The sequence below is a fragment of the Leuciscus leuciscus genome (assembly GCF_965113295.1).
Source record: "Leuciscus leuciscus genome assembly, chromosome: 21".
Lineage (NCBI taxonomy): Eukaryota > Metazoa > Chordata > Actinopteri > Cypriniformes > Leuciscidae > Leuciscus > Leuciscus leuciscus.
Genome location: NC_138745.1, coordinates 30,919,791 through 30,939,110, shown reverse-complemented (window position 1 = coordinate 30,939,110; position 19,320 = coordinate 30,919,791). Strand labels below are relative to the sequence as shown.

At 37.6% G+C, this 19,320-nt stretch overlaps 1 protein-coding gene across 1 annotated transcript in view; it reads right to left on the bottom strand.

The window, feature by feature from the left end:
• LOC309485642 (uncharacterized protein) overlaps positions 1 to 16,427 on the bottom strand; it is a gene marked incomplete at its 3' end in the record, with an annotated part of 64,074 nt that extends 47,647 nt beyond the window's left edge. Inside the window, exons 1-9 of the mRNA XM_082152574.1 lie at positions 16,351 to 16,427; positions 13,051 to 13,130; positions 9,203 to 9,589; positions 9,045 to 9,116; positions 6,026 to 6,427; positions 5,488 to 5,874; positions 5,289 to 5,381; positions 2,255 to 2,635; positions 2,016 to 2,072 (exon numbers count right to left, since the gene is read on the bottom strand). Of these exons, the coding sequence (XP_082008700.1) occupies positions 2,016 to 2,072; positions 2,255 to 2,635; positions 5,289 to 5,381; positions 5,488 to 5,874; positions 6,026 to 6,427; positions 9,045 to 9,116; positions 9,203 to 9,589; positions 13,051 to 13,096 (1,825 nt within the window). The 5' untranslated portion in view covers positions 13,097 to 13,130; positions 16,351 to 16,427. The remainder of the gene's footprint in view (positions 1 to 2,015; positions 2,073 to 2,254; positions 2,636 to 5,288; positions 5,382 to 5,487; positions 5,875 to 6,025; positions 6,428 to 9,044; positions 9,117 to 9,202; positions 9,590 to 13,050; positions 13,131 to 16,350) is intronic.
• Between the last annotated feature and the right edge of the window lie 2,893 nt (positions 16,428 to 19,320).

Genomic DNA, 19,320 nt, shown 5'->3' with positions numbered 1-19,320 from the left:
GCCAACAAATCTACAGATCTGTTTGCTCCTGTCTCTCTGACTTTAGGAACGAATGCCGGATTAGTTTTCAGCGTAAATTTCGATCCACTTGCTGCAAACTGCATACAAGAAGAATGTACAGACAAAGCATGTAACTCACTCACTCGCTTTGCTGTAGTGAGAGCCAGTTTCTGTCTTCAAAGAAAGATGCCGTAAATCAATACTCAGTAATAAATCCCAGGGCGGGATCAGGGACTTCGTGACCGGAAGTAACCGCCTCGCCCCTCTCATAAATCTACATATCAAGGAGTGCTGGCTTATTGTTCCCGAATCCAGCCCCACATGACATGCCAAAATGGCGGAAAGATAGACCTTTACCCTGGAAAGGGCTCTACCTTTATCTAATAGTTCCTGCAGGAAACAGAGAACATCTGATACAGAGCATAAGAACGAGATGATTAGTCTCTCTGCACGCCATCGTTTAAAAACTCTCCACTTATGATCATACAACTCTCGCATTCTGAAACGCTGTGGGCGTAACCCGATGGCGTTTAAATTCATCCTCTCACGGGCCATGCCAGGAGATCTATCTTGTGAGGGGCAGGATGAAATATCTCTCCATTAATTTGAGAGAGAAGGTCTTTGCGCAGCGGGAGAGACCAGGGCTGGTCGTATAGAAGTGGGATTTCTCGTAACGACAAAAACCGAGTGTTGCCCCACACAATTAGTCTCTGCGCTAGACTGTGCAGCTGTCGAGAGCGCACTCCCCCTTGTCTGTTTATGTACGCTACCACTGTTGTGTTGTCTGATCTGACCAACACATGATATTCCTGAAGGAACTGGATAAAGTGGCTTAGCACTAGCAACACTGTTAATAGCTCCAAGTAATTTATGTGTTTCTCCCTTTGAAATGGAGACCACACTCCCCGCACTGTTCTGCCCTCGAACACCGCACCCCAGCCTGTAAGTGATGCATCTGTCGTCACCACCTTCTTTAGAGTAATTGGACCTAATGGAGTCCCCTCCGTGAGAAATGTGGGAGCTCTCCAGTGACATAACGCTCTCACAAACTCTTCTTTGACAATCACTCTGCGGCTGAGCCGGCGTCCGAGACGCTGTCCAGTTCTGAAAGTCTCTCATTCTCAACAGTCCCAGGGGAATTATGACTATTGCAGACGAAAACCGACGAAAACGCAGCTCTTCGACTTGGATGTAGGTGGTTGGCCACTGAAAGCTCCACCAGGGGAGCTCCACCTCAGCTCCCTCATATCCTGAATATCCAGACGTGCAAAACCCCGGGCACCCACGAGAAAAGGGTTTGTCCCAATGTCTCTTCATCTCCGCCATGCATTTTACCTCAGACATAGCAGTGAGCGTATGCAAGGACAAAGCTTTGATGCCACAGTGACACCTTGTGGTGTGGCCAAACGAAATGCAAGCTCAATTCTACACGTGGCTTAATGGACTAAGACAATGATATTGAAGTCAATTCAGTATACAGTGTATTAATAGGATATAGGCTTACTATGTACAGGAAAGCAGATGAGCCCAAAATATTAACGCAAAGCACTTAGCACGTTTCGTTCATAATCTGGGCTCATCTGCTTGCCTATAGTGTACATCATCTATAAGGTGTATTTATACGGAATTTGCTCTTGTTACTGTTTTAATGCATTTGGCCATGTTAGGAGTTTTCTTTATAACGGTTTACTATAGAATTAAAACATTTAATGTGAAACTTGCGTGTTTTGCTCATTTGTATGCTTTATTAATAAGATGTGTGCTGAGTTTGGCCTTCCAATATCACTGTCTTAGTACATTAAGCCACATTAAGTGTTTTAGAATGTCCAAATTATAAATAAATAATAGTGAGAAAAAATAAATAAATGTGGAAAAATACAATTATATATAAGGAAATAAAAGTATGCATACACTTTTTTTTTACTTTCCTTTGTATATTTATGAACGTATGTATTTATTTCTTATTTTTGTCAGCTTTGGCATTCCATAGTAGAGGGCAAATCATACTACATTACCAGCCAAGGTTGTCTCTGGAGTGACAGTAGGATTGTTGATGCTAATGTTCCTGACTTCTGCAAAAAATTTAATGAATATTAATTAATAAACTGATAAACTGATACACATGTACAAAAGGCACATGTTAATGCATTTACTGTACCTCCACAATATGCTAAAAACAGACAGATGGGCTAACAAAACACATATGTAATATTATATACAAACACATACATTGGTGAATGCAAATTATGCTTACCTGCACAATAGGCCATATAGCAGAAAGGTGTTTTAACAAACTCATAGACGTAGTAATTGCCAGGGCAGGCTTTAACATTAACAGGATCAGATTGGAAATAGCAGCAGTCATTGCTCCAGTGACCGCAGACATCTCGAGAGACCACTCCATCCTCGACTTGTGGATGTGAACCATTTATCCACAGTGGGGCATGAGTGCCACAGCTTAGCCGATCAACACATGTGTCTGGCATCTGAACACTGTGGCCCTTAATGAAGAGACGATACCAGCCGACCCAGTCGACATTTTTGTCACACATCAAATTGAAAGAATATCGATTGTCTGTTGCTCTCCATGGATTGTCCAGTATTGTGTAGTTATTGCAGGGGTCAAAGGGGAGGGCTGTGAGAAAAAAACAAACAGTTAAAAAATAAATAATAGAAATTAATATTCATACAAAGGTTTTAAGTTATACACATACAAATTCTAGAGAGTCGTTTCATTTAGAAAAGACAATAGAAAACAAACAACAAGTTGATTAATCATCTAAAAGAGCCAACTTTATGTTTGAGAAATATCTTTTTTTATATATATTATTCAGTGGCGGAAACAAAGAACGGTTTGAGTGGGTCGCGGAGTGTGCAGTCAAAGAAACAACCTTTGTGCATCCGAAATCGCGTACTGTCTGTTCTACATTTGAATTTGAACTTATTTCACGACTGTTAAAAAGTACGTTCTATATAGTTTGAGTGTGTGTAGTATGAATTTAATCCGGATGTAGGCTACTACGTTTGCCATGTAATCATTATCATGTGATCTACCAGCGTCAGTTGCGTCGCTTCACTTCTATGCATAAATCCTCTCCCGTGGCCTCATGGTGTCCATCGAAGTGTCCATCGAATGCACATCAGAATCTCGCCGGAAATAGTAAGTCATACGGGTACTTTTCGCCTGCTGTTTTTTCTAATACTATGTATTCAGACATACGACTCTGTTGCCGTACTGTTTTTCGCATACTATGTAGTAGGGAAGTATTCGATTTCGGACGCAGTGCATGTTTTTTTCTTAATCCAGACTTTTATTTTGAAAGCTGTTGAGTCTTCTGTCAGACTAGTAAAGTAAAGTAAAGTAAAGTAAAGTAAAGTAAAGTAAAGTAAAGTAAAGTGTGCTTGAGAAAAACGCATTGTCCTGATTCAGTATCTGCGGTCAGATGAGATGTTGTTAGGCTATATGTCAGTGTCATTATTCTAATGTTATTTTCGTAACTTGTTTCAAAATAAATAACTCTTACCGCAGAAACTTTCCTGTCCTTTGAGACGTTATACTGTGCTCGTATGGTAAGGAAAGCCAAAAGGTTCAAAAACATGTGAATTTTCACACGTTAACAACACGTAAAATACACATATTTCACGAGTATTTAACGCAGATTTCACGAGTATTGTATTAGGAGCTTTCTAAGTGAAACCTGCTTATAAAACAAAATGTAAAGGGTTCAGTTAGAGTCAATGCAGTGTCACCTGTCAATGTATCTTTCTTAGCTGTTTTATTAAAACCTTCTTTGATGGACAAAGTAGATAAATGTCCATGTAATGAAACTGTGAATGTACCCCTGCAGTGTGAGGCTAACCTTGACATATACCTGCATGCATGACCGCACACAAGTATGTACTGAAAATAAATAAATAAACTGCAACACAATACATACCATTTGTTGTACAGTAAAGGCATGTAAGAGCATGTAGTATCTCATGCAAATATAAAAAAAAATACTATGGAAGTCAATGGGGACCAGCAACTGTTTGGTTACCAACATTCTTCAAAATATCTTCTTTTGTGATCATCAGAAGAAAGAAGCTCATTCATGTTTGAAAGAACATGAGGGTGAGTAAATTATGACAGAATTTGCATTTTGGGGTGAACTCTCTCTTTAAGATAGGACGTTTCTGTAATTTGGTCCCTGTGAAGCATCTTGGTGGCACCCTGCTGGCCATAGCGGTAAATTAAATTAAATCTAAAAAACAAGGTTATGATGTTTATCAAAAACAGATATTCATTACAATTGTCTGCATCATAAACTCACATTGATCAAGAACCACATCTGTACCCTTTTCCCCATTCAAATGTTAATGTTTTTAATGTTAGAAAACTTCAGTTGTGGTGAATGGTGTTACAGCTAGAATGCCTACTAATGTGCAAAAAGGGGCAATCTTATCTTGATAAAAAAATAAAAAAATAAAAATCATAAAACTGCAATATATATATTTTTTGGGGCAACACAAGAAAGGAAGAAAAGCACCAAAAAGAAATAAGAGGATCTTTAGGCGTATAGCCTATGAGCGGCAGGCAACTCCTAGGTTTACAGAAATGGTTTAACCAAGTCTTCAGCAGCCAATGATACTGACACATTTAAACTGGGAACTGACGTCTGAATCACGCGTATTTTACAACACTTACGTGTTTTTGAACCTTTTGGCCTTCCTTTGTATCGTGCACTCTTCAATTGCACGCGCAAATGCGGAGGCTCGCACTGTTACTTCACTAGGATCGAAGTAAGTTACGAGTATGTAGCGTCGTAGTTACGTTCAAAATTAGTAAATAATTGATTTACCAAAAAGTACCAATTCTGTAACATGTACTTCGTGTGTTAGCTGGGAAGGATTTGCATGCAGGTAAGATGCTCTTTCCATTCATTAGAGATTATGCTAGGCAGTAGCAATAATAAGACCAGTTAGGTTTCTCCAGAGGGATTATTCATCTGATTTTCACAATGTTATTTTCACTGCAACTCTCACAGTGCAAGGTAGCAGTAGTTATCTTATAACTAGTTATAAGTAGCTTGTCTATAGTAGGCTAACAATTCCCCTGCAAAGTTCAGGGCAGTTTAGATTATGGTTTTGAAAATAAAACCTAAAATAATCAATTTAATCACTTAATGTTCTGTACCAGATTATCGCAATGTTCTGGGAAATTAAAGCTGTAAATAACTAAATCTAAAAACGTTAGAGTTTTTTTTTTTTTTTTTTTTTTTACATTATAAAAAAGTGCAATACCTTACCTGGGTCAGTGACACGCTCAGACGTGGATTGTAGGTTTTGGTTGCTTTTCACTGCTTTTTTAGCCGCAGATGGGATATTAAGGCTTGTGACATCTGGTACCAGGGACATTTTTTTTTTTTTTATTAAAGTCCATCATTTTCCAACAAAACATAAAACATTCACCAAACCAAGAAGTGTAAATGATGAAAATATGTTTACCTGCACAGTAAGATGCACACAATAGTGGCCTGACAAACTCATACACATAATAATTCCCTGGACAAGCTTTGACTTGTATGGGATGAGAACTGTGACCACAGCAGTCATTCTCTGTGGAACTGCAGACTTGCCGGGTGACCACTCCATCTTCTAGCTGTGGGTGAGGGCCGTTGAGCCTCAGTGGGTTCTCTGAGCCACACATGCCATAACCAACACATGACTCTGACATCTGGACACTCTGACCATTGTAGAACAGCCTGTACCAGCCATTCCAGTTGACATTATAATCACACATATTACTGGAGACAGAATTGTCAGTGGCTCGCCAAGGCTCATCCAGACTGGTGTAGTCATAGCAGGGATCAGTATTTGGAGTGTTGAATGTAACTATAGTGAAATTATAAAGAGTTAATTATATGTATTGTGGATTAAATAAGTCCAAGACTACACGATTAATACCATTTAGCATTAACAAGTCTGTAAATGCAGTTGTCATATGAAAGGTGATAATATAATTCATGAAGGAGAATAACTGTACCTGCACAATATACAGGCTCTGGGATCGATGGCGTTGGCCTTGTAAGTTTGTAGACATAGTAATTTCCAGGACAGGCTTTGACTTGGATTGGGTCAGATCTGTAGGAATTGCACTGGCCATTAGCAGAGCCGTAGACGTCACGAGTAACAACTCCATCTTCCAGCTGAGGATGAGAGCCATCAAGCCACAGAGAACTAAAACCTCCACATGACATATAACTGAAACACCACTCAGGCATCTGAGCACTCGATCCATTAATGAAGAGTCGATACCAGCCATGCCAGTCAACACGGGAATCATCATATCCAGATATATATCCATACATATGCCAGTAATTGAGTGTGTTTCTCCAGTAGTTGTCGAGAATGTTGTAGTTGTAGCATGGATCAGTGTCGATGGCAGCTGCTGAGACCAAAAGAAATAAGTTACGTCATTTCAAATCCTGACAGTTTGGTACCAGTGGGAGGTTCTTATGGCTAAACTACTCCCGTTGTAGGGTATGGATATAGTCAAGTTGTAGGGTATATCCTTGTCACAAACAACAAGGAAAAGCAATGCTAAATACAAATCAAATCAAACTTTACATCATTGTGGTGCAAATTCATGTCACTTTGAAGCTAGTAAAATTAGCAGATGCCAACATGGACAAGTTATGTTAGGCTGGAAAAAGAATATCACAGATTAACAACCTGGTGAATGTATTTACAAAATGTTCTATTCATTGTATTTCATGTTACTGATTTAGTAGATTTTTGGACCAACGTGCACTAAATACATCAATATTAATACATTTTGTCAACATTTGATTTTAAGCACTCGAGCATAAAGTTTTCACATAACAAGCAGCTATGGTACTGTGTGAAACTAGAGTAACTCTTTGAAAACCACTGCACTATCCTATGGTTACAAGTTTTGGGGATTTTAATGACTCTAACACCCATTGAAACCAAGAACAATCACTATAATAATTATAAATACAAAGTTCTGTCATGAAAAGATGACGCAGGCTAATAAGTCCTAACTCAACCTGCTCGTAATCACATCGTTATCTATAGGGCAAAGCTGATTGGTTCCTGCTGTATCTGTAGCCAATGAGTTTGCGCGCTTTCAGAAACCCTCCACCTTCCCCAGCTCCACCTGCAAAGATCTGCTACGGATAATTCATGTAGGCTATATTGTACAGCAGCAGCATATCTTACTTGCTCACAGCAGCGTGTCATGTATGTATTGGCACTAGTAGCAAGTCCCGTACTTGCTCTGCAGCAGCAGCAATAAAACCAGCAGCAGTGTACAGTAGCATATCTATTCCGCCAAGACCAAACATATCAACATTGTCATATCCATTACCATGCCAAACGCTCCGAGAGACATGAACATATTCATGACAGAACTATATTAATGTATATACTGATGGACTATAATGTTCTTATGTACTTTAAAGCAACTATAAACTAAAAGACTGCTGCAAACATAACCACAGCGCACACTTGAATGGATTTTGATCAGCTGTCAGTGTTCATCAGCTGGATGGAGAAAAAATTGTTACAGTAAAATTTAACCCAACCTAAATTCCTCTGTCATTATTGTTATAATATTATTATAGTTGTGGTGTGGTCTCCTCTAATCCCTTAGAATTAGTTGTAGTTTTTTTGTGGAAAAGAAGATATTTTCAGAAACATCTAAGTGTTTTTGTCCATGCAGTGCAAGTTGATGGTCATCAAAACTGTTTGGTTTCCAACATTCTTCAAAATGTGTTCCACAGAAGAAAGAAATGAATACAATTTTGGAACAACATAATGGTGCGTAAATGACCGTAAAAAAAAAAAAAAAATGTCACATGAAAATCACAGGCTAACCATAGGGTGTTCATTTACAAAATGTCCCATTGATTGCATGTCATGTATTTATTTGGCAGATTTTTGGACCTACATGCAGCGAACATGTATTACTGTTGGCTATCTTTTAATTTTAAGGACTTTGGTACTTTTTGAAACTATACTATGGTTACAAGTTTTGCAATTCAAATGACTCTAAAGTCCTATTCACACCAAGAACAATCACTATAATGATATATATATATATATTAAAACAACTATAAACTAAAATACTGCTGTAAACATAACTGCAGCGCACACTTCCAAGTCAAATGGATTTTGATCACCTGTCAGTGTTCATCAGCTGGGTAAAAAAAAAAAAAAAAAAAATACTACAGTATTAAAGGTGCATTGCGCAAGTCTCTGAGTTTTTGCAGAACTATGCCCCCTCTGGCGGCAAGCGGAACTGCAGCCAGAAGTGTGCACGCTCACGGACAAAAGTTTTCTCTTTTTTTATCTTACGTGGAGTTTGCGTTGGTGTTTGAAATGAACTACAAGCCGGTCTCTTAGAATCCATCTTATACGGAGAATGGCGGCGAATACACAAACCTGCCAGACAGCCAGGTGAGCGTGCCGTGAACGCGCATGACGTCACGCCCAGTCTAAAATTCCGGCCCGAATCCCTCTTATTTATTTTACTTTACAGGATTATAGAGACAATCTCAGTGATCAGAGAAGGGCTCATTCAGCCCATCAGGCAATTGTTTAAGCATGTATGGGTTAGAAAACGGGTATTTTTAACATGAAAAAGTTGCTTAATGCACCTTTAAAGTGAACTCAATTATATAATTCCTCTGTTATTATTGTTATAGTTGTGGTGTGGTCTCCTCTAATTTCTTAAGAGTTAAAATGATTTTCTTTATGGTTAACTTTCTTTCTTCTGTGGAACATAAAATAATATATTTGAAAAACATTTCTTTTTTTTGTCCATCCAATGGAAGTCAATGGTCATAAAAACGGTTTGGTAACCAACTTTCTTCAAAATTACTGAATGAAATGCTTACAGTTTTGGAATGAAATAAGGATGAGTAAATTATGACAGTTTCATTTTAGGTGAACTATTCCTTTAAAGCACAAGTTGAAGAAAATAAAGTGTCTAATTTCAATGTGCATGATTCATTATTTGATAGTATTTTGCAACCTACACATGGTAAGGCTGGGTACAGTAATCATAGCTGGACTTGCAGTGGAAGCTGTCTGGGATATTGTGCTGATATCTAAAAAGAGGGTATAAATTAAGACATTAGTGAAAATGAATGTTCACATACAACATACATTATAAAAAGCTGGAAAAACACAGTACCAGTGCAGTATCCTGAACACCCATATTGTGGCTTCACAAGTTCATAGACATAGAAATCGCCTGGGCAAGCTTTGATTCTGATGGGGGAGAATCGATCATCACAGCAGCCATTCAAAAAACTCGCCCCACAGATCTCCCTGGTCACCACTCCGTCCTCTATCTGAGGATGGGAACCGTTGAGCCACAGACTGATGTCCGCGTTACAGCTGTCTTCACTAACACAGCTCTCTGGCATTCGGATGTTCATTCCATTGTAGAAAAAACGGTACCAGCCTTTCCAGGAGAAAGAGTCATCACAAATGTATAATCCACTTTCATTTGTGGCTCTCCAGGGACGATCCAGAGATTCATAGTTGGAACAAGGATCTTCACTGATGCTGAAAGCAACTGTCATGAAGGAAAGGATGAAGTTCAATTAGAAAATTGACTCTAATGTTTAAAAGATTGGGGTCAGAAAGTTTTTGAAATGTACACTTTTATTCAGTAAGAATGCATTAAATTGTTTCTAAATGCTACAAAAGATTTCTATTTCAAATAAATGCTGTTCTTTTGAACTTTATATTTAAGAAATAACTGAAAAACAAGGTATATCATGGTGCCCACAAAAATGTTAAGCATCACAACTGTTTTCAACATTGATATTAAAGGACAACTCCAGTGAAAAATGAACCTTGGGGTAATTAACACATGGTTACCGAGTCGATCGTTCCCTGGGGTGCGTTTTCATGAAAATCGAATATAAAGTGTTTTATCTTTAAAAACAGATTAGCTCATAACAATAGTATATGGGGCAGAGAGTAAGTAAAAATAAATCGCTAGTTAATACCACTAACAAGGCTCAAAATAGCCTCACACTAACACGGTAGCATAATGAGGGTCCCTACATACAAAACGAAGCATGGAGAACTTTGTAAGTGTACAGACAGTTTAATAAGAAGATTACTTTATAAAGCCAGTACATTACGCATTTACAGGCAGGATCCATCTTGGAAAGCAGTATCAACTAGTCGAGCCACGAACGCCCTGCTACATTAGATTTCACAAACATAATTTATCGACCAGCTCACGTAGCAGGGCGTTCGTGGCTCGATTAATCGAGTCTGTTTTCCAAGATGCCCGCTGCCTGTAAACGCGTAATGTACTGTCTTTATAAAGTATCTTCTTATTAAACTGTCTGTACACTTACAACGCTCTCAATGCTTCGGTTTGCATGTAGGGACCCTCATTATGTTACCGTGTTAGTGTGAGGCTATTTTGAGCCTTGTTAGTGGTATTAACTTGCGATTTGTTTTTACTTACTCTGTGCCCCATAGTGTTATGAGCTAATCTGTTTTTATAAATAAAACTCTTTACATTCGATTATCATGAAAACGCACCCCAGGGAACGGTCGACTCTTTAACCATGTGTTAATTACCCCAAGGTTAATTTTTCACGGGAGTTGTCCTTTAACAAGTAAAGTTGCGTGAGCACCAAATCTGTGTTTTGTGTTATGGTTTAATGTACAATTATGCGTCTGTCGGTGCTATAATGCAACCATGAACTGCCGCGCTGTACAGCTACAGTTGTTGGGTATATAATACCCTGCGCTGTACAGCCGCGCTGTACAGCTATGATCAGCGGCCGTGCCGCTGTCTCCTAAACGCGTGGCGTCTGTCGGTGCTATAATGCAACCATGAACTGCCGCGCTGTACAGCTACGATCAGCGCGAAATGTAATTATGATTAATAAATGTGACATCTGACATAATAAATCATTTCTGTAGCACAGCACATGCTTAAATGCAAATGAAACTAACAACTAAGAAGTTATGTGTCACGCCACTAGGGCTTGCATAGACTAGTCGAGTAGTCCATAGATCGACTACTTCAACCACTAGTCGACGCTGTCGGAAACAATCGACTACTCGAGCGTCCATTAACCATAAATGAATTAAAAATGGTGAAAGTCACCAACAGACACCACACGTCAGATGTGTGGAAGTATTTCATCAAGGATGACAAAAATATTGTAATTGGCCAACTCTGCAAGAGGCCGTTCACATGTTGCGTCTAAAAACGTGTGGAAAGCGCGGCCGTGCCGCTGTCTCCTAAACGCGTGGCGTCTGTCGGTGCTATAATGCAACCATGAACTGCCGCGCTGTACAGCTACGATCAGCGGCCGTGCCGCTGTCTCCTAAACGCGTGGCGTCTGTCGGTGCTATAATGCAACCATGAACTGCCGCGCTGTACAGCTACGATCAGCACGAAATGTAATTATGATTAATAAATGTGACATCTGACATAATAAATCATTTCTGTAGCACAGCACATGCTTAAATGCAAATGAAACTAACAACTAAGAAGTTATGTGTCACGCCACTAGGGCTTGCATAGACTAGTCGAGTAGTCCATAGATCGACTACTTCAACCACTAGTCGACGCTGTCGGAAACAATCGACTACTCGAGCGTCCATTAACCATAAATGAATTAAAAATGGTGAAAGTCACCAACAGACACCACACGTCAGATGTGTGGAAGTATTTCATCAAGGATGACAAAAATATTGTAATTGGCCAACTCTGCAAGAGGCCGTTCACATGTTGCGTCTAAAAACGTGTGGAAAGCGCGGCCGTGCCGCTGTCTCCTAAACGCGTGGCGTCTGTCGGTGCTATAATGCAACCATGAACTGCCGCGCTGTACAGCTACGATCAGCTGTTCGGCCGAGCTTTCGATGATGTTACGGAAAGGCCGAAGCTGATTGGTTTTTGTCACATGACCTGCGGTGCGCTTGAGGCATTCTGAAAAGTTGAGATGTTTTCATCTCGCTGCGGCATCGGCGCGCCTGGAAAAACTAGCGCACCACGTTGCTTCCATTATGAGCGCGCTCGCCGCGCGCCTACATTTGAAATAACAACCTTGAGCGCGAAAAAGACGCGATATGTGAACGGCCCCTAGAAGCAGACGTCTGAAATGAAAGGCAAGAACGGCTATTTATTTGGCTTTAGACTGTTACATGAAAATTTTTAAATGAAATGTCATAATTATAATGTTTTGAGAGATTAATTATGTAATTGTTGCATTAGGCTATGAATTAATAAATGTTTATTGATCTATCTATTTCATGTATTTTCATTTACAGTAGCATGAACCACGAGTAGTCGAGTAACTCGAGTATTGTTTTGATAAGAAATCAACTAGCAGAAATTAGTAGTCGTGCAGGTAGTAGTAGTCTAGTCTAGTCTGCAGTAGTCTACACGCCACTGACATTTTTCATTAGCATGGATATTTTTCATTAGTTGAAGCAATTCTTTCTGTATCCACCCACAACCTAACCACAAGAACAACAGTAACCACAAAAATGTCATAACATATTAAAAGAAAAACTTCATTGCCCAGTTTCATTTAATTTCCAGTTTCCAGTTCCACTTGTGTTTTCGGACTACATGAATCATGTAAACTTCTTTTTATTTTACATAATAAACGGAATGAAATTAAGTTGACAAAATGTTTGGCGATTGTGTTGCTTTAGTTCATTATAATTAAGTAAATTGAACAATCAGCGCTACAAGATATTATCAAATTACACTAGCAGGAAATGAATGCCACGCATAATTCAATGTTTTTAGATGACAAATGACATGTCAGCATTAATTGATTTCCTTGAGGCATGCAGTTCATTATGTTTTCACATTCCAAACACATTTAGGCCCTTTTCCACATCTCATTTTTGTTTGTAGAGATACAAATGTAAAGTGCTAATAAGCAGTAAATTGTCAAAATGTTTAAAACACATTTTCTTCATTGTTAATGAAAGTAAAGGATTGAAAGGGGATGAAATGAAGGATTGTAATTCATGAAACTAACTTACCATTAACCAACAAGAGTAGTGATGTACACGAGATTAGAAACGCCATTCTGGCAGAACGCTCCTGGAGACGTCAAATTGATCTATAAAATCACATTTATTTTACAGACAGAAGATGTAGCAGAAGTATACTTTTGCTACAGAGTTGAAGCAATACACCATATCAAATGAGTAGTAAAATGAATATGAATAACTACATTTCTGGTTATTCTGCTTGCACATCTGTGTGATCCCCTCACTGATTTGATACATCCACGAAAAATGACCATGAGACCAATTGGTCAATATCAGGTAACACATTACAAGTAATGAGTTACGTAATCAGATTACTTTTTACAAGAAGATATCCGAGTTACGTTTTCATATAGTATGTAATGTAAGTCCCATTAATTGACTGACAGCTCTCCTGTCTCCACATGTTGAGAGAAATCTGGATTAAGTGCCAGAGGCGTTGTGTGCGCTGTGTAAACATGATGGTTATTGTAGTTCTAGACTAAATGTGAGCATGCATTTACTCATCTCACTTGCACAAAAACAGATTCAGTATTCCTCAAAATTAATGAAAATTCATTCAATATTACCAAACCTGCAATAAATTAAATGTTAAATTACACAAATATCCTTAATATCAAATTACACAAATATACTTAATAAAGTGATATACAAATATCACTTTATTAACCAATGTGTTTGCTGCTGACCTTCGACGATCCAATTCAACTATACTAATAACCAAAAATGGTTTATATACACATAACAGTTGTTTCATTTTTTATTGCTGAAAAGGTTGCGTCCGAAATGCTGTAAAAATATATTGCTCATTTTATGTTCATGTCAGCTGATTGTATACTGCTCATTGTTAGACCTTATTGTAAAGTTTTACAAAAATTGATAAAGTACCTCAGAAAAGTGAAATTAGTTTTGAGAAAATTTCGACTTTAGTGGCAAACTTTTTTTTTTTTATAATGCATCATATTCCCATTAAACTATGCCATTATGACAATTGTTGCTTTGCTCTTAAATAACAACCAAAAAAAAATATATATATTTTGCACAATAACCTAAATAACATTCCAAACTGAGTATTTGCTGTTTAGAAGATGCTTTTGCAAAAACTTTGTTGTTTACATTTATTAAAGTTGCAAAGTCAAAGTTTATTTATAAAGCATTTTTTTTTTTTTTTTATGTTTATCAAAGTGCTGTACACACATATCACATATCACTATCAGTGATACAGACAATCAACAGCACAGAAGAAAACAATAAGACACAATAAAAAAAACAACTCTCACATAGCGACAAATGCCAGACTATAAAAATAAGTTTGCAGGCCAGATTTAAAAACAGCAAGTGTTTGAGCCTGTCTAATGTAGAGGGGCAAACTCTTCCAGAGCTTCGGGACCACCACTGCAAATCGGTCACCCCTGCTCTTCAACTTTACCCGTGGGACAACAAAAAGCAAATGGTCAGCAGACCCAAGTGCTCTTAGCAGAGCACCGCTTGATCAGGTCAGAAAGATATTTAAAACATTAAGAGATTTAAAAACAAACACCAAATTCTTAAAATGAATCCTGAAATGGACAGGTAACCAGTGAAGAGAGGCGAGAACAGGGGTAATATGTTCCTGCTTTCGTGTACCCGTCAACAGGCGAGCTACCGCATTCTGGACCATCTGCAGTCTGGAGAGAGAGGCCTGACTAATACCTATATAGAGGCCATTACAATAATCCAGACGAGTTGAAATAAAAATATGGAGATGTCTTTGAAAGTCTTTCAAAGGTAATTCAAATTATTTGAGGAAACCAATAGCCTTAAGCCAGTGTTTCTTGTTATATCTCTTACATGTGCATGCTAATAACAGTAAGTTATGCATAATTAAATACAACTAACCATGAAACCCTATTCCTAAAATAATATGCAGTACGCAAATGTATAATAACACTGTAACAAGGACACCTTAAAATAAAGTGGGTCACTAGATTAGGGTCCAATTCTCAATATTAACTTCTGCCTCAATCATTTCTTAATTACTGCTGATTAGTGAGGTCGTTTTTAAGTTTAGGTATTGGGTAGGATTAAGGGATGCAGAATACTTTTTTAAGTACTAATAAACAGCCAATATCCTAGTAATGTGCATGCTAATAAGTGTAATGGGAGATTTTTGATTTTCATTACTTACTTTGATTTTCATTAACATACACTAGATTGACTACCATGTGTGTTGCTGACTATGTGATATAATGATTGATGTGAAACGCCTGCGAAGCAGGAGAAAGAGGGGGAGAGCTTTGAAGGCTGAAGCCCTGACCCCTAAGGTCAAAGGGTGTCCAATTTAGGACTTGCAGGCTGTAAGTAAGCTAAACTAAAGTTCAGTGTATAATAGGATCACTGGTGGTGTCTTATCCATCTATGGAATTTAAAGAACCTTGGAAGATAACAATAACAGAGTATAAAGACTGGCCTGCCCCTCCCTCCTGGTCGCACTTGTTCCACAGACTGTACTTGTGACTTCTGTGTGGCAACTGGGCCTTCTTGCAAGAAATAAATTACTTTTGAAATGATTATTTGATTCCAGACTATCTCTTATGCCAAAGATGATTGTTTAGTGAAAAACTGCCATAACATAAGCAACTAGTTAATTGTGAGAATCGGACCCTAAGCTAAAGTGTTACCGATAATATTTCTTAACCCTTTGTATGTCTCCCCGGGGAGTCCCCAGGACCAGGATCGGAAACCACTGAATTAAACAAATCCGCTTAAATATTTTGTGTAACTAAAACTTAATTATAGTGCATAAAACTAATAAAATCACAATCTTTAATTTAACTCAAATTTCTTTCTGTTAACTGCAAAATAAAGCAACAGTCTTAATGTAACTTCCCCAATCCTCAATCTGAGCACAGGCTCTGTTCTTCACCACAATGGTAATCCCCCAATACACAGACAATAACAGACCCCCCCCCCACCACCCCCCATTAAACTTGAGCAAAAACACAAAATCACTATTCAATTTGAACATTTACTCTCCTTTAAATGTCGGAAGCAAAGCATGCTGAACTAGAAATCTGTTGTAACTCATTCATTTTGAGTTCTGTTTAATACAGTCAGTTACTGAGTATAATATCCAAGTAAAATGAACTCATTTTAGCCAGTTAAACTTAGGTTTTACAGTTCCACAATCGAGAAACCCTAACCCCAAATGAAAATGTTCACATATCATGAGCTAATATCACAAAACAATTGCTATGTCAAACAAAAGCAATAGAAAGAGTGAGTAGATGGTATAAAAGAAGTCATTTTTACCTGAGATGAAATGCTGTTGAACCACGCTGGTTCTCTGTGCAACAATTCAAACCAGAACGCAATGATGATGCTGCTGCACATCTCAGTTTTAAATATCCTTGATCAATGTAGGCGGACAGTGACTACAACCAAAAGATTTCTTAAACAACCATAAACCAGTTTTTCCAATTAATGCATGGTATTTCATCTGTCATTGACCTGTCATTTAATGGCTTTACTTCCTTGTATAGATGTAATATAGATTTAATTTAGACAGAGACTGTTCATTACAGTGCATCTTTTGACGAATGTTCAAATGAATCCTAAGAATTGCATTCACCCAAAAACTCAAAAAGCTTCTCTGTAATGAACACATATTTGTCTTTACTGTGCAAGGATGCATCATCATCATCTATTATAAGCGTATAGCTATGGGTCATATCACCTATTGATTGTTTAATCAGTCCTATTTTACTAATATATACAGTATATACAGTATATACAGTATATATATATATACAGTATATATATATATATATACAGTATATATATATATATACAGTATATATATATACATACAGTATATATATACAGTATATATATATACAGTATATGTATTATACAGTATATATATATACAGTATATATATATACAGTATATATATATACACAGTATATATATATACAGTATATATATATACAGTATTTTTACTTGACCTGGCACCCCGTATCACAGGAAGAACAGCATTAGAAATGCTTTTCCCAAAATACAAAAAGGTATAAAATATATAATTCTGTATATTAATGATCAAATGTATTTGTACTATGTAACAAAACACAATCTGAAAGGTACAAAAAAATCATTTATGAATGTATTATGGATGCAAATGAACATGATGTTGATAAATGAGTGTTCGGTCCTGGGAGTTATTGAGGAACTTACAACTTCACATTAAGAAATGGATTGCTTGAATTAAAGAAACCCTGACATGTCTCCTACTGTATTTGCAAAATGGGAAAAGAAACAAGATGAAACAAGTATGTCTCTTATCGCAAATTAAGCGTTGGCCAAAAATGCTGCAAAGCAACTTTCAACATAACGACAGAAGTGTAGCTATTAGTCATGAATGATTGTGTCTGGTTGAGTGAGATTTTTTTATTCCTATTTCTAAGAACACATAAGAGAAAGCAAATCGTCAAAATTTACACGCACCATGATATGGTTCCAAATCAGTATATAAATGTTTTGATTTTTGGGTGAAATATTCCTTTTAAATAAAGCTTTTCTAAGAAAATCGCTTTATATATTTTTTGGGGGAAAACTGCATTTTCTTTACAGAGCGAAACAAAGGAAGATAAAACACAACTCTTACATTCCAACAACGAGGTCCCAGCGGAGAAAGTAATGAGGATCATTCACAGGTGTAGCCCAACAGCTGTCAACTCAACACGAACTTCACCAAAAATACACTTCTTCAGCTTCATTCACTCTAGGTTGGAGACTTCGGCATCCTGTTAGGGAATCATCCTGATCCTGACATGTGCCTTGACCAAGCAGGATGGTTCATATGCAAATGAATAAGGAGACTGATGAATTTGTCAAATAACAGTTTTATTATATCCCAATTTACACCAGTATACATTTGTGTCTGAATTTGGAGGAATTTCATACATTTTTCATGGAAGGTTCTGAGTTTGAGGGGATATACACCAGTAAAAACTAGTGCTTGCAATGCAGCAGAAGACAAATGATTCGTTTTGTAGGTCATCTTAGGTTTTCTTTTCGATTGGTGGAAATAAAAGTGCACGAGGCAGCTTTGTCATAATTCATGCCACTGAGTTCAAGAATGTACAAAAACAAGCCCAAGAACTCTACAGAATGCTAACATTACAGTGCCACCATCACTGTTGGTTACATTTTGGATGTGGAACATTGTCATTGTAAGTCACTGGCAGATTTTACAAACTTCAAACTAAGAGACATCACAACTAAAGCCCTGGTTCACATCATTCGTCAAACAGCGCAGGTATCGGAGAACTATTTGCATGTAACAGATTGAAGATAACATGCAACTAGCAGTGTGTGTTGAACAGTTTGGAATGGCAAAATTAAGCTTTATCTTCCTGTTCAACTGGGACCTTTGAGCTGTAAGATACAATCAGGACACGCCAGTATCAATCGTCTGATGATGAGATGCTTTCACAGGTTTTCACTTGGGGCAGTTCCTACTAATGAGGAAACTCAAAAGTTAGGGTCGTGCCACTCCTCGTTAGGAATTTATCATCAGAGTAATACACAAAGAATTTGAACAGGAAAAATACGCATTTGGTTGTTCAAGTAATGAGGAACTCAGAAATTATCTGAAGCACGCCTGCTGTCGTCAATCTGCATCACAGCTGTTCACATATATTGGAGTATTGCAATGACATCAACCTTTTAAAAAGATATCACATGCATCACAAAGGTGTTTTCTTAGTTTATAGTCAAGTTTGCCTTTTTTTCCCTCTCATCTTTGGTGGTTCTGAATTATCCATCGCTATATGCATGCATTTTTGAAATGGGATTTAAATATATCCACTGATAAGTTTAATTGATCGGGGGAAAATGACTAGAATCTGAATAGAATTAGCCACACACACAGTTTCCATTGCATATAGTTATATATTTCCATCTTTATATATTTCTCCTCCCTGCCAGCTACACTTCTCTATACCATTGTCTGTTTGTGATTTTAGAGAATGCGCTCATAAAATGTGACATCCATAAAAACAAATTCAGCCCTGTATTCTTATATTAAGAGTTCCTTAGTAAAACTTGCTCTTAAGAGTTTTGTGAACAGGTTTTAAGCAAACACTCCTAGCTAGGAAGTCTTAGAAGGGCCACTAAAATCAAGAATTATTTGAGTATGCATTTTCACTAAGATCAAGACCCACCCTATCATCACTGCCAGTTAAAACTCTAAACCAAACACCAAATAATTCAAACAAAATC